The following is a 23,987-nucleotide window of genomic DNA, read 5'->3' as shown; positions in this document are numbered from 1 at the left end:
TCCCTCCCCTATATAATCACATACACACATTTGGGGTCCAGGGGCCACTTCTTAGGGCCTTTTCCATCTTCTTTGGAGTGGCCTGCTGGGGGCGCTGTATACCAGCCAGGGATAGGAATAGACTTGTCAGGCAGGTTAGAAGGGCCGGCTCTGTCCTGGGGAGCCCCCTGGACCCAGTACAGGTGGTGGGTGACAGAAGGATACTGTCTGTGGTGACCTCCATGCTGGAGAACAAATCCCACCCCATGTATGAGACTGTGATAGCACCGGGCAGTCCTGTCAGTGACCGACTGCTGCACCCCAAGTGTGAGAAGGAGCTATCGGAGACCCCCCACCACCCGCGGTCAGGCTGTATAATGTACATCAGGCCGAGCGCAGACACTCCGCCCACAGAACTACATGCTCCGGAGTCTCCTGCAGCTGCTCCGACTCCCGGTATCTGCTCTGAGCTTGTCTGTCCTGTAATATATCACTGTATTATCTGTAACACTGAGTATCCGCATGGTGGGACTATTACAGGACTAACCTCTGCCTGCAACTTCCTCTGCATGTTACTGCCGTCCATGGTTTGCCTGCTCCAGCGTTTCAGCAGCTCTTAAGCTGTCCTGCTGCTGAACTTGTTCCTCGCATTGTACCTGTGATTGTTCCGGCATCTCAGCAGCTTGCTGGGACACCATATAATGAGCGTGTTGTTGGCGCCGATGATCCCGTCAGCTCCGCTTGAGGAGAACTCTGTGACTTCTGGCTCCTTCTCGCTGTTTGTGACACATTAGATTTTCTTTTTCCCGCCATGTGTAATATCGGCAAACTGCCAATGTGGAGTAAGGGTGCATGCACACTACGTAACGCCGGGCGTGTATGAGAGCCGTACACGCCGGCGTTACAGCAGGGCTGCCGAACACTTCCCATTCACTTCAATGGGAGTGCTCGTAAACGCCGCTGTTACGAGCGCTCCCATTGAAGTGAATGGGAAGTGTTCGGCAGTCTGCTGTAATGCCGGCGTGTACGGCTCTCATACACGCCCGGCGTTACTCAGTGTGCATGCACCCTAAAGGTGTTTTCCCCTCCATGATCAGATAATATGCAGATGCTTGTACACAATGGACTGAGGGTTATCTGAGTGTTACATAGAGAGATAACAGCCCTGGGACCTGAGATAAGCGGCTGCAGGAGCAGTGTAATATAGTATGTGACCATAAATCCAGAACAGTAGTGAAGCCATGTCATTTACCAGGATACAAAGTATCCAGAACAGTAGTGAAGCCATGTCATTTACTGGGATACAAAGTAGCCGATGTGTTACTCCAGGTTACAGAGAATCTATGGGACAAATCTCATCCAAATCTGTTCAGTGGTTTCTGTGATTGAGGAGCAAACATCCAAACTGTCACATGTATAATATTCGTAGTAGGATTCTCTTATCTTATATAACCCCCCCTCCCCTATATAATCACGTATAACCCCCCTCCCCTATATAATCACATATAACCCCCCTCCCCTTTATAATCACATATAACCCCCCCCTCCCCTTTATAATCCCATATAACCCCCCTCCCCTATATAATCACGTATAACCCCCCTATATAATCACGTATATCCCCCCTATATAATCACGTATAACCCCCCCTCCCCTTTATAATCACATATAACCCCCCCTCCCCTTTATAATCACGTATAACCCCCCCTCCCCTTTATAATCACATATAACCCCCCCCTCCCCTTTATAATCACGTATAACCCCCCTCCCCTATATAATCACGTATAACCCCCCTATATAATCACGTATAACCCCCCTATATAATCACGTATAACCCCCCCTCCCCTTTATAATCACGTATAACCCTCCCTCCCCTATATGATCACGTATAACCCCCCTGTATAAACACGTATAACCCCCCCCCTCCCCTATATAATCACGTATAACCCCCCCCCTCCCCTATATAAACACGTATAACCCCCCCCTTCCCCTGCCAGCATGTCCCCAGCCCGGACTGTAATCAGTATAAATATAACCCGCTGCCCTGGAGGACTATAATCTTCTGGTCAGACTCCTGGAGACTATAATCTTCTGGTCAGACACCCCCACCCCGGAGTCCTCCACAGCCAGCCCCCTCCTTGTCCTCGTTCACATTGTCCTTTGGTGTTCACTGTCCCCAACGTCCTGCAGGTGTGAACTGTGAGGTGGCAGAGGAGGGGACAACTCAGTCTGCACCCTGGATACACTGCTCAGCCTGAGCCTCCTGGTTCATGGCGTAAAGTGTCCCTCTCCCACTTGGGTGAATATGATGATGGACCATCAGCAGTGACCCCTGAGAAGATCTGCAGGCCTGGGGGGCTGAGAGTCCTGGGTGTTGGTTCATGACTAGAATGCCAGCACTGCAGTGAGGACTGGCAGGTGCTGTGCTGGTATTGGTACGTTCCTGGCAGGCGGTGAGGTATGGGGCGCTGTTGACTCAGGGATCAGGAAATCTGCGGCTTCCTCCTTTACTCCGCAGTGGGAAATCCGTCCTTAACCCCTGCACTGCTGGACTGTAGAATGTGCCTGCATGGGAAGGGGGGAGGGTGCGGAGGGTCTCCTGAGTCTCCCAACTGGAGGTGATACAGGGAGGGGTGAGGGCAGTGGTATACATGGGGGGCGGGTGATACAGGGAGGGGTCGGGGCAGTGGTATACATGGGGGGCGGGTGATACAGGGAGGGGGTCGGGGCAGTGGTATACATGGGGGGGCGGTGATACAGGGAGGGGTCGGGGCAGTGGTATACATGGGGGCCGGTGATACAGGGAGGGGTCGGGGCAGTGGTATACATGGGGGGCGGTGATACAGGGAGGGGTCGGGGCAGTGGTATACATGGGGGCCGGTGATACAGGGAGGGTTCGGGGAAGTGGTATACAGGGGGGCGGTGATACAGAGAGGGGTCGGGGCAGTGGTATACATGGGGGGCGGTGATACAGAGAGGGGTCGGGGCAGTGGTATACATGGGGGCGGTGATACAGGGAGTGGTCGGGGCAGTGGTATACATGGGGGGCGGTGATACAGGGAGGGGTCGGGGCAGTGGTATACATGGGGGGCGGGTGATACAGGGAGGGGTCGGGGCAGTGGTATACATGGGGGGCGGTGATACAGGGACGGGGTCGGGGCAGTGGTATAGATGAGGGCGGTGATACAGGAGGGGTCGGGGCAGTGGTATAGATGAGGGGCGGTGATACAGGGAGGGGTCGGGGGCAGTGGTATAGATGAAGGGCGGTGATACAGGGAGGGGTCGGGGCAGTGGTATAGATGAAGGGCGGTGATACAGGGAGGGGTCGGGGCAGTGGTATAGATTGAAAGGGCGGTGATACAGGGAGGGGTCGGGGCAGTGGTATAGATGAGGGGCGGTGATACAGGGAGGGGTCGGGGCAGTGGTATAGATGAGGGGCGGTGATACAGGGAGGGGGTCGGGGGCAGTGGTATAGATGAGGGGCGTGTGATACAGGGAGGGGTCGGGGCAGTGGTATAGATGAGGGGCGGTGATACAGGGAGGGGTCGGGGCGGGTGATACAGGGAGGGGTCGGGGCGGTGATACAGGGAGGGGTCGGGGCAGTGGTATACATGGGGGGGCGGTGATACAGGGAGGGGTCGGGGCAGTGGTATACATGGGGGGGCGGTGATACAGGGAGGGGTCGGGGCAGTGGTATACATGGGGGCGGTGATACAGGGAGGGGTCGGGGCAGTGGTATACATGGGGGCGGTGATACAGGGAGGGGTCGGGGCAGTGGTATACATGGGGGGCGGTGATACAGGGAGGGGTCGGGGCAGTGGTATACATGGGGGGCGGGTGATACAGGGAGGGGTCGGGGCAGTGGTATACATGGGGGGCGGTGATACAGGGAGGGGGTCGGGGCAGTGGTATACATGGGGGCGGTGATACAGGGAGGGGTCGGGGCAGTGGTATACATGGGGGGCGGTGATACAGGGAGGGGTCGGGCAGTGGTTATACATGGGGGGCGGTGATACAGGGAGGGGTCGGGGCAGTGGTATACATGGGGGCGGTGATACAGGGAGGGGTCGGGGCAGTGGTATACATGGGGGCGGTGATACAGGGAGGGGTCGGGGCAGTGGTATACATGGGGGCGGTGATACAGGGAGGGGTCGGGGCAGTGGTATACATGGGGGCGGTGATACAGGGAGGGGTCGGGGCAGTGGTATACATGGGGGCGGTGATACAGGGAGGGGTCGGGGCAGTGGTATACATGGGGGCGGTGATACAGGGAGGGGTCGGGGCAGTGGTATACATGGGGGGCGGTGATACAGGGAGGGGTCGGGGCAGTGGTATACATGGGGGGCGGTGATACAGGGAGGGGTCGGGGCAGTGGTATAGATGGGGGGGGCGGTGATACAGGGAGGGGTCGGGGCAGTGGTATAGATGGGGGGCGGTGATACAGGGAGGGGTCGGGGCAGTGGTATACATGGGGGGCGGTGATACAGGGAGGGGTCGGGGCAGTGGTATACATGGGGGGCGGTGATACAGGGAGTGGTCGGGGGCAGTGGTATACATGGGGGCGGTGATACAGGAGGGGTCGGGGCAGTGGTATAGATGAGGGGCGGTGATACAGGGAGGGGTCGGGGCGGTGATACAGGGAGGGGTCGGGGCGGTGATACAGGGAGGGGTCGGGGCGGTGATACAGGGAGGGGTCGGGGCAGTGGTATAGATGAGGGGCGGTGATACAGGGAGGGGTCGGGGCAGTGGTATAGATGAGGGGCGGTGATACAGGGAGGGGTCGGGGCGGTGGTATAGATGAGGGGCGGTGATACAGGGAGGGGTCGGGGCGGTGGTATAGATGAGGGGCGGTGATACAGGGAGGGGTCGGGGCGGTGGTATAGATGAGGGGCGGTGATACAGGGAGGGGTCGGGGCGGTGGTATAGATGAGGGGCGGTGATACAGGGAGGGGTCGGGGCGGTGGTATACATGGGGGGCGGGTGATACAGGGAGGGGTCGGGGCAGTGGTATACATGGGGGCGGTGATACAGGGAGTGGTCGGGGCAGTGGTATACATGGGGGCGGTGATACAGGGAGGGGTCGGGGCAGTGGTATACATGGGGGGCGGTGATACAGGGAGGGGTCGGGGCAGTGGTATACATGGGGGGCGGTGATACAGGGAGGGGTCGGGGCAGTGGTATACATGGGGGGCGGTGATACAGGGAGGGGGAGGGGTCGGGGCAGTGGTATAGATGAGGGGCGGTGATACAGGGAGTGGTCGGGGCAGTGGTATACATGGGGGCGGTGATACAGGGAGGGGTCGGGGCAGTGGTATAGATGAGGGGCGGTGATACAGGGAGGGGTCGGGGCAGTGGTATAGATGAGGGGCGGTGATACAGGGAGGGGTCGGGGCAGTGGTATAGATGAGGGGCGGTGATACAGGGAGGGGTCGGGGCAGTGGTATACATGGGGGGCGGTGATACAGGGAGTGGTCGGGGCAGTGGTATACATGGGGGCGGTGATACAGGGAGGGGTCGGGGCAGTGGTATAGATGAGGGGCGGTGATACAGGGAGGGGGTCGGGGCGGTGATACAGGGAGGGGTCGGGGCGGTGATACAGGGAGGGGTCGGGGCAGTGGTATACATGGGGGGCGGTGATACAGGGAGGGGTCGGGGCAGTGGTATACATGGGGGCGGTGATACAGGGAGTGGTCGGGGCAGTGGTATACATGGGGGCGGTGATACAGGGAGGGGTCGGGGCAGTGGTATACATGGGGGGCGGTGATACAGGGAGGGGTCGGGGCAGTGGTATACATGGGGGGCGGTGATACAGGGAGGGGGAGGGGTCGGGGCAGTGGTATAGATGAGGGGCGGTGATACAGGGAGGGGTCGGGGCAGTGGTATACATGGGGGCGGTGATACAGGGAGTGGTCGGGGCAGTGGTATACATGGGGGCGGTGATACAGGGAGGGGTCGGGGCAGTGGTATACATGGGGGGCGGTGATACAGGGAGGGGTCGGGGCAGTGGTATACATGGGGGGCGGTGATACAGGGAGGGGTCGGGGCAGTGGTATACATGGGGGCGGTGATACAGGGAGGGGTCGGGGCAGTGGTATACATGGGGGCGGTGATACAGGGAGGGGTCAGGGCAGTGAACACAGACATCTTTGTCTCCTCACTTCTCCACACACCCGACCCCTATATATATATATATATATATATATATATATATTTATATATATATATATATATATATATATATATATATATACACACACACACACCCCACAGCGGCCCCTGCAGCCTATATTATACCCCATAGTGGCACAATAGACTGTGGGGCATAATAGAGGTTACAGGGGCCACAGTGGACTCTTCAAGCTCTATTATGCCGCACAGTTGCACACCCATGAACTATTATTATACTGGGGGGTCTTTACGGACCTCCGAGTATAATAATCGGAGCCCCGGGGGGGGGGGGGGTGGGGTGAGGGAACCTAATAAACAGTGTGGGACATTACCATATAGGCCCAAAGCCTGCTAGGAGTAACACCGGATCCCAGAGAGGTGAGTAACAGTGTTTATTATGTTCCCTCACCTCCCCTGGGGCTCCGATTATTATACTCAGGGTCTGAAAAGAGTATAATAGCGGTAGTGGGATCGCGGCCTGGCCGGGCCTAATCACTACCGCCCTCCACGGCCCTTAGTAGGAGGGGAATCGGGGGCGGCAGTGAGCAGGTCCGGGGAGGTCGGTAAATAGGCCGCTACCTGCTGGGAATACTCCACTAGCGGCCTATTATAAAACAAATAAAAAAAAGTTGTTATATTTACCGACCTCCCGCTGCTCCCTCCTCTTCACCCGGCAGTAAGACGTGTGTGTCTCAGCGTAGGCGGTATGATGATGCCGCCTGCGCTGAGACGCAGAGGTTTAAACCAGCGCAGGAGAGGGGCCGCTCGGGTTGTTTTAAGAGAGGCCGCTCTCCTGTGTTAGTTTAGGCAAAAAAAAAAAAAGTTAAAAAAAAAAAAAAATTGCTGTGGCTGCCGCCCCTTGCTGAGCGCCGCCTGAGGCTGCCACCTCACCTCACCTCATGTGGGGCAGTGATACTGGAAGTGGATGGGGCAGTGGTACAAATACAAAAGGGCTTTATTAGCATAACCGAAAAAACATATGGGGGGGGTACGTGCGTCTTTGGGGCCTCGTCGTTCTTGTTTGGGGCATGTGGGTATGGGTGGGTGATGGTGGGGGGTTTAATAGACTTTGTGGTCTCATCTTCCTCTTATTTGGTGACAGCTGGACTCGTATTGGGCAGCGATCTCCACAGTGGCCTCTTCTTCTCCCAGTAGGATGTAGAGTTTCCTCTTCTCCCAGTCTGGGATGTGGGCAGAGAGTCTTTGGTAGTAGACGGCCCTCACAGCTGAGTATTTGGTGCAGTGTAGCAGGAAGTGGGTCTGGTCTTCTAGGGCCCCCTGGTCACAGTGCTGGCACAGTCTCTTCTCCCGTGGCTTGTACGTCTGTCTGTATCGCCCCGTCTCTATCTCTAGGTTGTGGGCGCTCAGTCTGTACCGGCTCAGGGTCTGTCTGTGCTTGGGGTGGCGTATTCTCTCCAGGTAGGTGGCCATGGTGTAGTCCCTTTGTAGGGATTGGTACACATTGGTGAGTTTCTTGGAGTTATTTATTTCATTTCTCCATTCTTCAATGTACCGCTCTCTGTTTGCCTCTGTGGTCACCTTTATTTCGGCCTTGGTTATCGTCTGTTGGTGTTTTTGGTTTGGTGGTTGGCTGCTGTTTGGTTGTTGAATGTCTGGTTTGCTCACGTGGCTCAGCCATGCTTGGTGGTGGTAGGAGTCAGGGTTGCTGTCTTGCTTGTGCTCCTTGAGTGATATACATGAGGGGCGGTGATTTGAGGAGGAGTCGGGGCAGTGGTATATATGGGGTGGGGGCAGTGTGTGTTTCAGTTTGCTATCACCGTGGCGGCAGCTCTAGGGTTAAAGGCGTCTCCAGTGCCGGATATTTACCAAACAGACCGTTCTCCTCATCAGTCGCCAACTCAAACACTGGCACGGCGGCAGCAGCAGCGGCGACTCCAAACGCCTGCAGGGGGCGCACAGTGTGTGTGTGTGGGGGGGCACATCTTACTCCACCTGCAGGGATTTAACCCTTCCTCTGCTGCAGTGTTTTCCTCCCGCTCTGCAGTTCTTCTGCACTTCTGTATTTAGGAAAGCTGGGTGTCAGTTCATTGCGGCGGGGGCGGGGCATCACTGCACGTTTACTGGAGAGACTTGGGGTGCTATAAGGAATATTACTTATTACCCAGTTGTGCAGGGATCACCCCCATCATTGTGCCCTGGTTGTCATCCAGATTTCCTAGAAGCAGACATGCCTTCCTGATTCCTAGGTTTATCTGTTCCTAGAAAAGCTGGATATCTATCCAAAAAGGTTCTTCAGGGCTTATCACCCAGCTTTCCCAATCTCCTCCCCTCCCCCAAATATTGTTCTATTGACTCAATAAGTGTTGCCGGACATGCTGACCTCTGACCTGTTTCCTCTCTCTCCAGTCCGTCAGTTGCTGCAGAGCGGATTCAGCGCCAATCTGTACAATGAGGACGGTCTGACGGCGCTGCACCAGGTGAGTGACACCAGAAGGTGGTGCCCCCCGGGGGCTCAGAGGGGCCATAGACATCATATATAACTGATTGCCTCTGTCTGCCCCCCAATATAAGCTCCTCCCCTGTAGTTATCATATCACCGCTCCCCTGTAGCTCCTCCCCTGTAGTCAGTGATGTCACTGCTCCTCTGTAGCTCCTCCCCTGTAGTCAGTGATGTCACAGCTCCTCTGTAGCTCCTCCCCTGTAGTCAGTGATGTCACATATCACCGCTCCTCTGTAGCTCCTCCCCTGTAGTTAGTGATGTCACATATCACCGCTCCTCTGTAGCTCCTCCCCTGTAGTCAGTGATGTCACATATCACCGCTCCTCTGTAGCTCCTCCCCTGTAGTCAGTGATGTCACATATCACCGCTCCTCTGTAGCTCCTCCCCTGTAGTCAGTGATGTCACCGCTCCTCTGTAGCTCCTCCCCTGTAGTCAGTGATGTCACATATCACTGCTCCCCTGTAGCTCCTCCCCTGTAGTCAGTGATGTCACTGCTCCTCTGTAGCTCCTCCCCTGTAGTCAGTGATGTCACATATCACCGCTCCTCTGTAGCTCCTCCCCTGTAGTTAGTGATGTCACATATCACCGCTCCTCTGTAGCTCCTCCCCTGTAGTCAGTGATGTCACATATCACCGCTCCTCTGTAGCTCCTCCCCTGTAGTTAGTGATGTCACATATCACCGCTCCTCTGTAGCTCCTCCCCTGTAGTCAGTGATGTCACATATCACCGCTCCTCTGTAGCTCCTCCCCTGTAGTCAGTGATGTCACATATCACCGCTCCTCTGTAGCTCCTCCCCTGTAGTCAGTGATGTCACATATCACCGCTCCTCTGTAGCTCCTCCCCTGTAGTCAGTGATGTCACCGCTCCTCTGTAGCTCCTCCCCTGTAGTCAGTGATGTCACATATCACCGCTCCCCTGTAGCTCCTCCCCTGTAGTCAGTGATGTCACTGCTCCTCTGTAGCTCCTCCCCTGTAGTCAGTGATGTCACATATCACCGCTCCTCTGTAGCTCCTCCCCTGTAGTTAGTGATGTCACATATCACCGCTCCTCTGTAGCTCCTCCCCTGTAGTCAGTGATGTCACATATCACCGCTCCTCTGTAGCTCCTCTCCTGTAGTCTGTGATGTCACATATCACCGCTCCTCTGTAGCTCCTCCCCTGTAGTCTGTGATGTCACATATCACCGCTCCTATGTAGCTCCTCCCCTGTAGTCAGTGATGTCACATATCACCGCTCCTCTGTAGCTCCTCCCCTGTAGTCAGTGATGTCACCGCTCCTATGTAGCTCCTCCCCTGTAGTCAGTGATGTCACATATCACCGCTCCTCTGTAGCTCCTCCCCTGTAGTCAGTGATGTCACCGCTCCTCTGTAGCTCCTCCCCTGTAGTCAGTGATGTCACATATCACCGCTCCTCTGTAGCTCCTCCCCTGTAGTCAGTGATATCACCACTCCTTTGTAGCTCCTCTCCTGTAGTCAGTGATGTCACACATATCACCGCTCCTCTGTAGCTCCTCCCCTGTAGTCTGTGATGTCACATATCACCGCTCCTCTGTAGCTCCTTCCCTGTAGTCAGTGATGTCACCGCTCCTCTGTAGCTCCTCCCCTGTAGTCTGTGATGTCACACATCACCGCTCCTCTGTAGCTCCTCCCCTGTAGACAGTGATGTCACATATCACCGCTCCTCTGTAGCTCCTCCCCTGTAGTTAGTGATGTCACATATCACCGCTCCTCTGTAGCTCCTCCCCTGTAGTCTGTGATGTCACATATCACTGCTCCTCTGTAGCTCCTCCCCTGTAGTCAGTGATGTCACATATCACCGCTCCTCTGTAGCTCCTCCCCTGTAGTCAGTAATGTCACCGCTCCTCTCTAGCTCCTCCCCTGTAGTCAGTGATGTCACATATCACCGCTCCTCTGTAGCTCCTCCCCTGTAGTCAGTGATGTCACATATCACCACTCCTCTGTAGCTCCTCCCCTGTAGTCAGTGATGTCACATATATCACCGCTCCTCTGTAGCTCCTCCCCTGTAGTCTGTGATGTCACATATCACCGCTCCTCTGTAGCTCCTCCCCTGTAGTCAGTGATGTCACCGCTCCTCTGTAGCTCCTCCCCTGTAGTCAGTGATGTCACATATCGCCGCTCCTCTGTAGCTCCTCCCCTGTAGTCAGTGATATCACCGGTCCTCTGTAGCTCTTCCCCTGTAGTCTGTGATGTCACATATCACCGCTCCTCTGTAGCTCCTCTCCTGTAGTCTGTGATGTCACCGCTCCTCTGTAGCTCCTCCCCTGTAGTCAGTGATGTCACATATCACCACTCCTCTGTAGCTCCTCCCCTGTAGTCTGTGATGTCACATATATCACCGTTCCTCTGTAGCTCCTCCCCTGTAGTCAGTGATGTCACATATCACCGCTCCTCTGTAGCTCCTCCCCTGTAGGCAGTGATGTCACATATCACCGCTCCTCTGTAGCTCCTCCCCTGTAGTCAGTGATGTCACATATCACCGCTCCTCTGTAGCTCCTCCCCTGTAGTTAGTGATGTCACATATCACCGCTCCTCTGTAGCTCCTCCCCTGTAGTCAGTGATGTCACATATCACCGCTCCTCTGTAGCTCCTCCCCTGTAGTCAGTGATGTCACATATCACCGCTCCTCTGTAGCTCCTCCCCTGTAGTCAGTGATGTCACCGCTCCTCTGTAGCTCCTCCCCTGTAGTCAGTGATGTCACATATCACTGCTCCCCTGTAGCTCCTCCCCTGTAGTCAGTGATGTCACTGCTCCTCTGTAGCTCCTCCCCTGTAGTCAGTGATGTCACATATCACCGCTCCTCTGTAGCTCCTCCCCTGTAGTCAGTGATGTCACATATCACCGCTCCTCTGTAGCTCCTCCCCTGTAGTTAGTGATGTCACATATCACCGCTCCTCTGTAGCTCCTCCCCTGTAGTCAGTGATGTCACATATCACCGCTCCTCTGTAGCTCCTCCCCTGTAGTCAGTGATGTCACATATCACCGCTCCTCTGTAGCTCCTCCCCTGTAGTCAGTGATGTCACCGCTCCTCTGTAGCTCCTCCCCTGTAGTCAGTGATGTCACATATCACCGCTCCCCTGTAGCTCCTCCCCTGTAGTCAGTGATGTCACTGCTCCTCTGTAGCTCCTCCCCTGTAGTCAGTGATGTCACATATATCACCGCTCCTCTGTAGCTCCTCCCCTGTAGTCTGTGATGTCACATATCACCGCTCCTCTGTAGCTCCTCCCCTGTAGTCAGTGATGTCACCGCTCCTCTGTAGCTCCTCCCCTGTAGTCAGTGATGTCACATATCGCCGCTCCTCTGTAGCTCCTCCCCTGTAGTCAGTGATATCACCGGTCCTCTGTAGCTCTTCCCCTGTAGTCTGTGATGTCACATATCACCGCTCCTCTGTAGCTCCTCTCCTGTAGTCTGTGATGTCACCGCTCCTCTGTAGCTCCTCCCCTGTAGTCAGTGATGTCACATATCACCACTCCTCTGTAGCTCCTCTCCTGTAGTCTGTGATGTCACATATCACCGCTCCTCTGTAGCTCCTCCCCTGTAGTCTGTGATGTCACATATCACCGCTCCTCTGTAGCTCCTCCCCTGTAGTCAGTGATATCACCACTCCTTTGTAGCTCCTCCCCTGTAGTCAGTGATGTCACATATATCACCGCTCCTCTGTAGCTCCTCTCCTGTAGTCTGTGATGTCACATATCACCGCTCCTCTGTAGCTCCTCCCCTGTAGTCTGTGATGTCACATATCACCGCTCCTCTGTAGCTCCTTCCCTGTAGTCAGTGATGTCACCGCTCCTCTGTAGCTCCTCCCCTGTAGTCTGTGATGTCACACATCACCGCTCCTCTGTAGCTCCTCCCCTGTAGTCAGTGATGTCACATATCACCGCTCCTCTGTAGCTCCTCCCCTGTAGTCAGTGATGTCACATATCACCACTCCTCTGTAGCTCCTCCCCTGTAGTCAGTGATGTCACATATATCACCGCTCCTCTGTAGCTCCTCCCCTGTAGTCTGTGATGTCACATATCACCGCTCCTCTGTAGCTCCTCCCCTGTAGTCAGTGATGTCACCGCTCCTCTGTAGCTCCTCCCCTGTAGTCAGTGATGTCACATATCGCCGCTCCTCTGTAGCTCCTCCCCTGTAGTCAGTGATATCACATATCACCACTCCTCTGTAGCTCCTCCCCTGTAGTCTGTGATGTCACATATATCACCGTTCCTCTGTAGCTCCTCCCCTGTAGTCAGTGATGTCACATATCACCACTCCTCTGTAGCTCCTCCCCTGTAGTCTGTGATGTCACATATATCACCGTTCCTCTGTAGCTCCTCCCCTGTAGTCAGTGATGTCACATATCACCGCTCCTCTGTAGCTCCTCCCCTGTAGGCAGTGATGTCACATATCGCCGCTCCTCTGTAGCTCCTCCCCTGTAGTCAGTGATGTCACATATATCACTGCTCCTCTGTAGCTCCTCCCCTGTAGTCAGTGATATCACCGCTCCTCTGTAGCTCCTCCCCTGTAGGCAGTGATGTCACCGCTCCTCCCCTGTAGTCAGTGATGTCACATATCACCGCTCCTCTGTAGCTCCTCCCCTGTAGGCAGTGATGTCACATATCACCGCTCCTCTGTAGCTCCTCCCCTGTAGTCAGTGATGTCACATATCACCACTCCTCTGTAGCTCCTCCCCTGTAGTCAGTGATGTCACATATATCACCGCTCCTCTGTAGCTCCTCCCCTGTAGTCTGTGATGTCACATATCACCGCTCCTCTGTAGCTCCTCCCCTGTAGTCAGTGATGTCACCGCTCCTCTGTAGCTCCTCCCCTGTAGTCAGTGATGTCACATATCGCCGCTCCTCTGTAGCTCCTCCCCTGTAGTCAGTGATATCACATATCACCACTCCTCTGTAGCTCCTCCCCTGTAGTCTGTGATGTCACATATATCACCGTTCCTCTGTAGCTCCTCCCCTGTAGTCAGTGATGTCACATATCACCACTCCTCTGTAGCTCCTCCCCTGTAGTCTGTGATGTCACATATCGCCGCTCCTCTGTAGCTCCTCCCCTGTAGTCAGTGATGTCACATATATCACTGCTCCTCTGTAGCTCCTCCCCTGTAGTCAGTGATATCACCGCTCCTCTGTAGCTCCTCCCCTGTAGGCAGTGATGTCACCGCTCCTCCCCTGTAGTCAGTGATGTCACATATCACCGCTCCTCTGTAGCTCCTCCCCTGTAGTTAGTGATGTCACATATCACCGCTCCTCTGTAGCTCCTCCCCTGTAGTCAGTGATGTCACATATCACCGCTCCTCTGTAGCTCCTCCCCTGTAGGCAGTGATGTCACATATCACCGCTCCTCTGTAGCTCCTCCCCTGTAGGCAGTGATGTCACATATCACCGCTCCTCTGTAGCTCCTCCCCTGTAGGCAGTGATGTCACATATCACCGCTCCTCTGTCCTCAGTGCTGTATTGATGACTACGAGGAGATTGTACGGATGTTGATTGATGCCGGCGCTGATGTGAACGCCTGTGACAGTGAGCTGTGGACCCCTCTGCACGCCGCTGCCACCTGTGGTCACCTACACCTGGTGGAGCTGCTCATCAAACAGTAAGTAGGGCAATGGAGTGACCTGTCCATGCCGGTAAGTGTCAGGGGTGACCGCCATGCGCTCTCTCCATAGTAACGCCAACCTCCTGGCCGTGAACTCTGACGGGAACATGCCCTATGACCTCTGTGAGGATGATGTCACACTGGACCACATCGAAACTGCTATGGCTGAGCAGGGTGAGTGTGGAGTCTCTTCTCTCTCTGCCTGTCTCTCCTCTGGCCCCTCGTCCTCTCTCTGCCTGTCTCTCCTCCGGTCCCTCGTCCTCTCTCTGCCTGTCTCTCCTCCGGCCCCTCGTCCTCTCTCTGCCTGTCTCTCCTCCGGCCCCTCGTCCTCTCTCTGCCTGTCTCTCCTCCGGCCCCTCGTCCTCTCTCTGCCTGTCTCTCCTCCGGCCCCCCCCCGTCCTCTCTCTGCCTGTCTCTCCTCCGGCCCCCCCGTCCTCTCTCTGCCTGTCTCTCCTCCGGCCCCTCGTCCTCTCTCTGCCTGTCTCTCCTCCGGCCCCCCCCCCGTCCTCTCTCTGCCTGTCTCTCCTCCGGCCCCTCGTCCTCTCTCTGCCTGTCTCTCCTCTGGCCCCTCGTCCTCTCTCTGCCTGTCTCTCCTCCGGCCCCTCGTCCTCTCTCTGCCTGTCTCTCCTCCTGTCCCTCGTCCTCTCTCTGCCTGTCTCTCCTCCGGCCCCTCGTCCTCTCTCTGCCTGTCTCTCCTCCTGTCCCTTGTCCTCTCTCTGCCTGTCTCTTCTCCGGCCCCTCGTCCTCTCTCTGCCTGTCTCTCCTCCGGCCCCTCGTCCTCTCTCTCCTCCGGCCCCTCGTCCTCTCTCTGCCTGTCTCTCCTCCTGTCCCTCGTCCTCTCTCTGCCTGTCTCTCCTCCGGCCCCCCCCCCCGTCCTCTCTCTGCCTGTCTCTCCTCTGGCCCCTCGTCCTCTCTCTGCCTGTCTCTCCTCCGGCCCCTCGTCCTCTCTCTGCCTGTCTCTCCTCCTGTCCCTCGTCCTCTCTCTGCCTGTCTCTCCTCCGGCCCCTCGTCCTCTCTCTGCCTGTCTCTCCTCCTGTCCCTTGTCCTCTCTCTGCCTGTCTCTCCTCCGGCCCCTCGTCCTCTCTCTGCCTGTCTCTCCTCCGGCCCCTCGTCCTCTCTCTGCCTGTCTCTCCTCCGGCCCCTCGTCCTCTCTCTGCCTGTCTCTCCTCCGGCCCCTCGTCCTCTCTCTGCCTGTCTCTCCTCCGGCCCCTCGTCCTCTCTCTGCCTGTCTCTCCTCCTGTCCCTTGTCCTCTCTCTGCCTGTCTCTCCTCCGGCCCCTCGTCCTCTCTCTGCCTGTCTCTCCTCCGGCCCCTCGTCCTCTCTCTGCCTGTCTCTCCTCCGGCCCCTCGTCCTCTCTCTCCTCCGGCCCCTCGTCCTCTCTCTGCCTGTCTCTCCTCCGGCCCCTCGTCCTCTCTCTGCCTGTCTCTCCTCCGGCCCCTCGTCCTCTCTCTGCCTGTCTCTCCTCCGGCCCCCCTCCCGTCCTCTCTCTGCCTGTCTCTCCTCCGGCCCCTCGTCCTGTCTCTGCCTGTCTCTCCTCCGGCCCCTCGTCCTCTCTCTGCCTGTCTCTCCTCCTGTCCCTCGTCCTCTCTCTGCCTGTCTCTCCTCCGGCCCCTCGTCCTCTCTCTGCCTGTCTCTCCTCCGGCCCCTCGTCCTCTCTCTGCCTGTCTCTCCTCCTGTCCCTCGTCCTCTCTCTGCCTGTCTCTCCTCCGGCCCCTCGTCCTCTCTCTGCCTGTCTCTCCTCCTGTCCCTTGTCCTCTCTCTGCCTGTCTCTCCTCCGGCCCCTCGTCCTCTCTCTGCCTGTCTCTCCTCCTGTCCCTCGTCCTCTCTCTGCCTGTCTCTCCTCCGGCCCCTCGTCCTCTCTCTGCCTGTCTCTCCTCCTGTCCCTTGTCCTCTCTCTGCCTGTCTCTCCTCCGGCCCCTCGTCCTATCTCTGCCTGTCTCTTCTCCGGCCCCTCGTCCTCTCTCTGCCTGTCTCTCCTCCGGCCCCTCGTCCTCTCTCTGCCTGTCTCTCCTCCGGCCCCTCGTCCTCTCTCTCCTCCGGCCCCTCGTCCTCTCTCTGCCTGTCTCTCCTCCGGCCCCCGTCCTCTCTCTGCCTGTCTCTCCTCCTGTCCCTCGTCCTCTCTCTGCCTGTCTCTCCTCCGGCCCCTCGTCCTCTCTCTGCCTGTCTCTCCTCCGGCCCCTCGTCCTCTCTCTCCTCCGGCCCCTCGTCCTCTCTCTGCCTGTCTCTCCTCCGGCCCCTCGTCCTCTCTCTGCCTGTCTCTCCTCCGGCCCCTCGTCCTCTCTCTGCCTGTCTCTCCTCCGGCCCCTCGTCCTCTCTCTGCCTGTCTCTCCTCCGGCCCCTCGTCCTCTCTCTGCCTGTCTCTCCTCCGGCCCCTCGTCCTCTCTCTGCCTGTCTCTCCTCCGGCCTCTCGTCCTCTCTCTGCCTGTCTCTCCTCCGGCCCCTCGTCCTCTCTCTGCCTGTCTCTCCTCCGGCCCCTCGTCCTCTCTCTGCCTGTCTCTCCTCCGGCCCCTCGTCCTCTCTCTGCCTGTGTCTCCTCCGGCCCCTCGTCCTCTCTCTGCCTGTCTCTCCTCCGGCCCCTCGTCCTCTCTCTCCTCCGGCCCCTCGTCCTCTCTCTCCTCCGGCCCCTCGTCCTCTCTCTCCTCCGGCCCCTCGTCCTCTCTCTGCCTGTCTCTCCTCCGGCCCCCCGTCCTCTCTCTGCCTGTCTCTCCTCCGGCCTCTCGTCCTCTCTCTGCCTGTCTCTCCTCCGGCCCCTCGTCCTCTCTCTGCCTGTCTCTCCTCCGGCCCCTCGTCCTCTCTCTGCCTGTCTCTCCTCCGGCCCCTCGTCCTCTCTCTGCCTGTCTCTCCTCCGGCCCCTCGTCCTCTCTCTGCCTGTCTCTCCTCCGGCCTCTCGTCCTCTCTCTGCCTGTCTCTCCTCCGGCCCCTCGTCCTCTCTCTGCCTGTCTCTCCTCCGGCCCCTCGTCCTCTCTCTGCCTGTCTCTCCTCCGGCCCCTCGTCCTCTCTCTGCCTGTCTCTCCTCCGGCCCCTCGTCCTCTCTCTGCCTGTCTCTCCTCCGGCCCCTCGTCCTCTCTCTGCCTGTCTCTCCTCTTGTGGTCTCGGAGGTTAGGGTCATGTGACTTGTGGGCCCGCTCACCCTCTGAGGGTCTCTCCTCTCTTTAGGAATCACCCAGGAGAAGATTGAGGCGGCGCGGGAGGCCACAGAGATGAGGATGGTGTCTGATATCAGAGCGCTGCTGGAGGCAGGGTCAGAGGTCAATGCTCCGGACGCCTCGGGCACCAGCCTGGTGAGTGACCAGTAGGACAGAGGTAACTACAGTGCGGGCTGACACCAGAGAACAACAGCCTTGTAATCAGGATATTGTGAGACTGGTGGCCCCCTCCGGCCCCCTCCGGCCCCCGCCCCCTCTCCTGTGCTCAGCTTCATGAATAATTAACCCCTCGTCCTCGGTGTCATGTAACTCCTTGTGCGAGAAGACGTCTCTGCCCGGCCCACCCTCCATTATCTAGTAATCACCCCCAGACTCATCCATGTCACCCTAATGCCCGGGGTCGCTCAAAGACATCAAAGAGCTCTCCCCCTCCTCTTTATACGCAGACATTAGTATAGCCCCCTCCTCTTTATACGCAGACATTAGTATAGCCCCCTCCTCTTTATAACCAGACATTGGTACAGCCCCCTCCTCTTTATAACCAGACATTGGTACAGCCCCCTTCCCTTTATAACCAGGCATTGGTACAGCCCCCTCCCCTTTATACTCAGGCATTGGTACAGCCCCCTCCTCTTTATAACCAGGCATTGGTACAGCCCCCTCCCCTTTATAACCAGGCATTGGTACAGCCCCCTCCTCTTTATAACCAGACATTGATACAGCCCCCTCCTCTTTATAACCAGGCATTGATACAGCCCCCTCCTCTTTATAACCAGGCATTGGTACAGCCCCCTCCCCTTTATACTCAGGCATTGGTACGGCCCCCTCCCCTTTATAACCAGGCATTGGTACAGCCCCCTTCCCTTTATAACCAGGCATTGGTACAGCCCCCTCCTCTTTATAACCAGACATTGGTACAGCCCCCTCCTCTTTATAACCAGGCATTGGTACAGCCCCCTCCCCTTTATACTCAGGCATTGGTACAGCCCCCTCCCCTTTATAACCAGGCATTGGTACAGCCCCCTTCCCTTTATACCCAGGCATTGGTACAGCCCCCTCCCCTTTATACTCAGGCATTGGTACAGCCCCCTCCCCTTTATAACCAGGCATTGGTACAGCCCCCTCCCCTTTATACTCAGGCATTGGTACAGCCCCCTCCCCTTTATACTCAGGCATTGGTACAGCCCCCTCCCCTTCATAACCAGGCATTGGTACAGCCCCCTTCCCTTTATACCCAGGCATTGATACAGCCCCCTCCCCTTTATAACCAGGCATTGGTACAGCCCCCTCCCCTTTATACTCAGGCATTGGTACGGCCCCCTCCCCTTTATACCCAGGCATTGGTACGGCCCCCTCCCCTTTATACCCAGGCATTGGTACGGCCCCCTCCCCTTTATACCCAGGCATTGGTACAGCCCCCTCCTCTCCATACCCACACATTGATACAGCCCCCTCCCCTTTATACCCAGGCATTGGTACGGCCCCCTCCCCTTTATACCCAGGCATTGGTACGGCCCCCTCCCCTTTATACCCAGGCATTGGTACAACCCCCTCCCCTTTATACCCAGGCATTGGTACGGCCCCCTCCCCTTTATACCCAGGCATTGGTACAACCCCCTCCCCTTTATAACCAGGCATTGGTACAGCCCCCTCCCCTTTATACCCAGGCATTGATACAGCCCCCTCCCCTTTATAACCAGGCATTGGTACGGCCCCCTCCCCTTTATAACCAGGCATTGGTACGGCCCCCTCCCCTTTATAACCAGGCATTGGTACGGCCCCCTCCCCTTTATACCCAGGCATTGGTACAGCCCCCTCCTCTCCATACCCACACATTGATACGGCGCCCGCTTCCCCTGTATAATGTGTATTGTGCTGTCTTTCTAGTTGCACATTGCGGCAGCGAATGGTTACCTGGCGGCGTCGGAGCTCCTTCTGGATCACAAGGCCTCGGTGTCTGCCCGGGACAGTGACGGCTGGCAGCCGCTCCATGCTGCAGCCTGCTGGGGACAGGTGAGTGACCGCCCACTGACCGGAGGAGGAGCCTCACGTTTGCTGCGTTGTCCAATCACGTGGTCTCGTCTGTTGTAGATCCAGCTGGTGGAGCTGCTTGTTGCACACGGCGCCGACCTGAACTCCAAATCTCTTCTGGACGAGACACCACTGGGTGCGGAGCTGTGACTGCATACTGGGGGTCCTGGGCCCCGGGATTTGGGGGATAGGGCTACTATGGCCCTGCCATAATCCTAATTCTTTCTGTCTCCATCCTGCAGACGTGTGCGGTGACGAGGAGGTGCGCGCCAAAATCCTGGAGCTCAAACACAAGCACGATGCCATCAAGAAGTCACAAGATAAGCACAAGAGCGCCCTCCAGAGGAGAACGTCCAGCGCTGGCAGCCGGGGGTAAGGTCATGACCTAAATATACTGATTAATGACAGTCAGTGCCCAAGTGTCCTGCACTGCCCCCTGTCTGCAGCGTGTGACATGTGCGTCTTGTGTCTGCAGGAAGGTGGTTCGCAGGGTGAGCGTCACGGAGCGCACCAACCTCTACCGGAGAGAGCACCAGAAGGAGGCCATGGTGTGGCAGCAACGCGGAGCCCGGGAGAGTGAGGTGCAGGATGAGGAAGAGGAGAAGCCCCCCGCAAATACCCAGCCACAGCAGCAGGTGAGGGGAACCATTATATCATGGGAGGGTCTGCACCTGCCTCATAGTCATCACTGACCAGACATCCAGCCTGACCTACCATACTGAGGCAAGTGAGGCCCCCTAATGGTGAGGAAATGACTGCTGACCCCCCTCTAATGATAAGATGACTCTGCTGACCCCGCCCTCTAACGATAAGGAGATGACTGCTGACCCCGCCCTATAATGAGATGACTCTAATGACCCCCCTCTAATGATAACGAGATGACTCAGCTGACCCCCTCTAATGATAATGAGATGACTGCTGACCCTGCCCTGTAATGATAATGAGATGACTCAGCTGAACCCCCTCCAATGATAATGAGATAACTCTGCTGACCTCACCCTCTAATGATGAGATGATTCTGCTGACCCCGCCCTCTAATGATGAGATAACTCTGCTGACCTCACCCTCTAATGATAATGAGATGATTCTGCTGACCCCGCCCTCTAATGATGAGATAACTCTGCTGACCTCACCCTCTAATGATAATGAGATGACTCTGCTGACCTCACCCTCTAATGAAAGTGTGACTCTGCTGACCTCACGCTCTAATGATAGTGTGACTCTGCTGACCTCACCCTCTAATGAAAGTGTGACTCTGCTGACCTCACCCTCTAATGATAGTGTGACTCTGCTGACCTCACCCTCTAATAATGAGATGACTCTGCTGACCCCGCCCTCTAATGATAATGAGATGACTCTGCTGACCTCACCCTCTGATAGTGTGACTCTGCTGACCTCACCCTCTAATGATAATGAGATAACTCTGCTGACCTCACCCTCTAATGATAATGAAATGACTCTGTTGACCTCACCCTCTAATGATAATGAGATGATTCTGCTAACCCCGCCCTCTATTGATAATGAGATTACTCTGCTGACCCCGCCCTCTAATGATAATGAGATAACTCTGCTGACCCCCCCCCTCTAATGATAATGATATGACTACTGACCCTGCCCTCTATTGATAATGAGATGACTCTGCTGACCCCGCCCTATAATGATAATGAGATAACTCTGCTGACCTCACCCTCTAATGATAATGAGATGACTCTGCTGACTCCACCCTCTAATGATAATGGGATGACTCTGCTGACTCCACCCTCTAATGATAATGATGTGACTCTGCTGTGATATTTCTTATAATCTAGCTGCCTCAGCTGATGTGTCGCCTCTTGTTCCGCCCCTGTTTCGGTGCTGTATGCAGATTAGATCCCTCCCCCATGTCTTACATCATTTCCATTCCTCTCCTGCAGCCTGATCCGGACCCCCAGAAAGTTGAGGCTGGTGAAAAAGACGACGACCAGAAGAATGGGGTACCAGAGGAGGCGACAAGCCAGGCTCCAGTGTCGCAACGCAATGGCAGTGTCAGATCTGCCCCTAAGCACACCTTCTCCAAGCGGCTGGACCGCAGCGTGTCCTACCAGCTGGCCACCCAGGCGGAGCTCTGCACGGACCTAAGTCACGAGCGTTCTCACCATACACTGGCCGAACTAAAGCGACAGAGGGCAGCGGCAAAGCTGCAGAGACACGCCCCACCCCCACCACCCTGTGCGGGCCCCCCAGCACAGGAGCCCCCTGACTCTACAGCGCCCTCCTCTCCTAATTCAGTGTATTACACTAACGCCAGCGGGGAGCCCCCATTACTGAAGCTCATCGCCCCGGCCGAGGACACTACGCCAGCCGAGAAGAGACCGTGCTGCGGGGTCATGTGACGCTCAGAGACAATCACTACAGAGAGGACACTTTTATAGGGTTATATCAGGGGCCCCGGGCCCTTACTACAGAGCCTATTTTTATACGATGGTTTGGGGGACCTGAACGGGCCCCGCTGGGTCTTCTCTCCAGATTTCTGCCTTTTAAGATATATATATATTTTTATCTGAGATGTTCTGTATAATATAATGTTCTCCTGGCGGAGGCGCTGCTGCTCCTCTCAACACTCCCTGGAAGGATAACCCCGCCCCCGAGGTTCTGCCTCAGCTACAGATGGGGCTGGGGTTACCCCTCCACAGTCTTGTGTGACTATTGTGTGCTCCAGTGCTGTGACCCGATAATGGCCGCCGCCCATACCCTACAGCTCCAGCACACAGCGCCCCCTGTCTCCAGGGTCACTTGTTGGGGCCCCCGTAGATGGTGGCGGTTCCTGACGGTTGACATTCCATGTGTCGGCGCTGTCTGTCTCTGCCCCCTGCTCTGACAATCGTAACAGATCTATTTTTCTATCCTCGGTCCCTCCGTAGTCGCACCAGCATCTCCCCATCACGTCTTTGTGCCGCTGGCAGGGCGCGAGGCCTTGTGTTTCTTCTGTATGTTGCACAAGTATTCACGCCCCTGTTCCTGTCTCGTTGCTGTTTCATGCCCCTTACACACAGGCACTCAGTGCCCCCCAGGTCGGTTCCACCCTGCAGGCCGTTGCCCCCTCTCCCACCTCAGGTGTGTTACCAGTCCAGTCATGGAGAGTGGTACAGGATTAGATACATGGAGCTTAACAGTGCCACACCTGACCATAGGCTGCATCTGGTACTGCAGCAGATGGTGGGAAGTGTCAGACCCACCCACTTGTCAGCCTGTCCTATTAACCATAGGGGGGCGCTAACCCTGCTGTTCATCTCTATAGAGGCGGGTTCCAGCTATTGCTCCCTGCTATCAGCCATTTCAGGCTTGTCCAGGTCAGGGTCTCTCCTGTATGGCCCGTACGTCCGCTGCAGGGAGCCTTCTATGATTGGTCGCTCCGGCTGCAGGGTGAGGGCCCCTGGTGACTGCGACCTCTGACCTCACAATAGTTGTGGCTTCTTCTTCTTATATAAAATTTTTATCCAGATCTTTCTGTCTTGTGAATTTTATTCCCTTCTGGATGAATCGTGAGCAGGTGACAGCGGAGATAGTAGCAGGGAGGCCGGGGTAATACTACAGGGGTAGAATGACCACGGAGGAGGCCGGGGTAATACTACAGGGGTAGAATGACCACAGAGGAGGCCGGGGTAATACTACAGGGGTAGAATGACTACAGAGGAGGCCGGGGTAATACTACAGGGGTAGAATGACCACGGAGGAGGCCGGGGTAATACTACAGGGGTAGAATGACTACAGAGGAGGCCGGGGTAATACTACAGGGGTAGAATGACCACAGAGGAAGCCGGGGTAATACTACAGGGGTAGAATGACCACGGAGGAGGCCGGGGTAATACTACAGGGGTAGAATGACCACGGAGGAGGCCGGGGTAATACTACAGGGGTAGAATGACTACGGAGGAGGCCGGGGGTAATACTACAGGGGTAGAATGACCACGGAGGAGGCCGGGGTAATACTACAGGGGTAGAATGACCACGGAGGAGGCCGGGGTAATACTACAGGGGTAGAATGACCACAGAGGAAGCCGGGGTAATACTACAGGGGTAGAATGACCACAGAGGAGGCCGGGGTAATACTACAGGGGTAGAATGACCACGGAGGAGGCCGGGGTAATACTACAGGGGTAGAATGACCACGGAGGAGGCCGGGGGTAATACTACAGGGGTAGAATGACCACGGAGGAGGCCGGGGTAATACTACAGGGGTAGAATGACCACGGAGGAGGCCGGGGTAATACTACAGGGGTAGAATGACCACGGAGGAGGCCGGGGTAATACTACAGGGGTAGAATGACCACGGAGGAGGCCGGGGTAATACTACAGGGGTAGAATGACCACGGAGGAGGCCGTGGTAATACTACAGGGGTAGAATGACCACGGAGGAGGCCGGGGTAATACTACGAGGAGGCCGGGGTAATACCACAGGGGTAGAATGACCACGGAGGAGGCCGGGGGAATACCACAGGGGTAGAATGACCACGGAGGAGGCCGGGGTAATACCACAGGGGTAGAATGACCACGGAGGAGGCCGGGGCAATACCACAGGGGTAGAATGACCACGGAGGAGGCCGGGGCAATACCACA

At 56.5% G+C, this 23,987-nt stretch overlaps 1 protein-coding gene across 1 annotated transcript in view; it reads left to right on the top strand.

Annotated features, from left to right (window-relative positions):
* Positions 1 to 22,811, top strand: part of PPP1R16A (protein phosphatase 1 regulatory subunit 16A) — a 36,449-nt gene extending 13,638 nt beyond the window's left edge. The window contains exons 2-10 of the mRNA XM_075270012.1: positions 8,513 to 8,583; positions 14,066 to 14,211; positions 14,285 to 14,388; positions 17,371 to 17,495; positions 19,248 to 19,373; positions 19,452 to 19,527; positions 19,634 to 19,763; positions 19,867 to 20,026; positions 21,305 to 22,811. Of these exons, the coding sequence (XP_075126113.1) occupies positions 8,513 to 8,583; positions 14,066 to 14,211; positions 14,285 to 14,388; positions 17,371 to 17,495; positions 19,248 to 19,373; positions 19,452 to 19,527; positions 19,634 to 19,763; positions 19,867 to 20,026; positions 21,305 to 21,763 (1,397 nt within the window). The 3' untranslated portion in view covers positions 21,764 to 22,811. The remainder of the gene's footprint in view (positions 1 to 8,512; positions 8,584 to 14,065; positions 14,212 to 14,284; positions 14,389 to 17,370; positions 17,496 to 19,247; positions 19,374 to 19,451; positions 19,528 to 19,633; positions 19,764 to 19,866; positions 20,027 to 21,304) is intronic.
* Positions 22,812 to 23,987: the final 1,176 nt, after the last annotated feature.

This window comes from Leptodactylus fuscus, chromosome 4 (genome assembly GCF_031893055.1).
Source record: "Leptodactylus fuscus isolate aLepFus1 chromosome 4, aLepFus1.hap2, whole genome shotgun sequence".
Taxonomy (NCBI): Eukaryota; Metazoa; Chordata; class Amphibia; order Anura; family Leptodactylidae; genus Leptodactylus; species Leptodactylus fuscus.
This window is presented reverse-complemented; position numbering and strand designations above follow the sequence as displayed.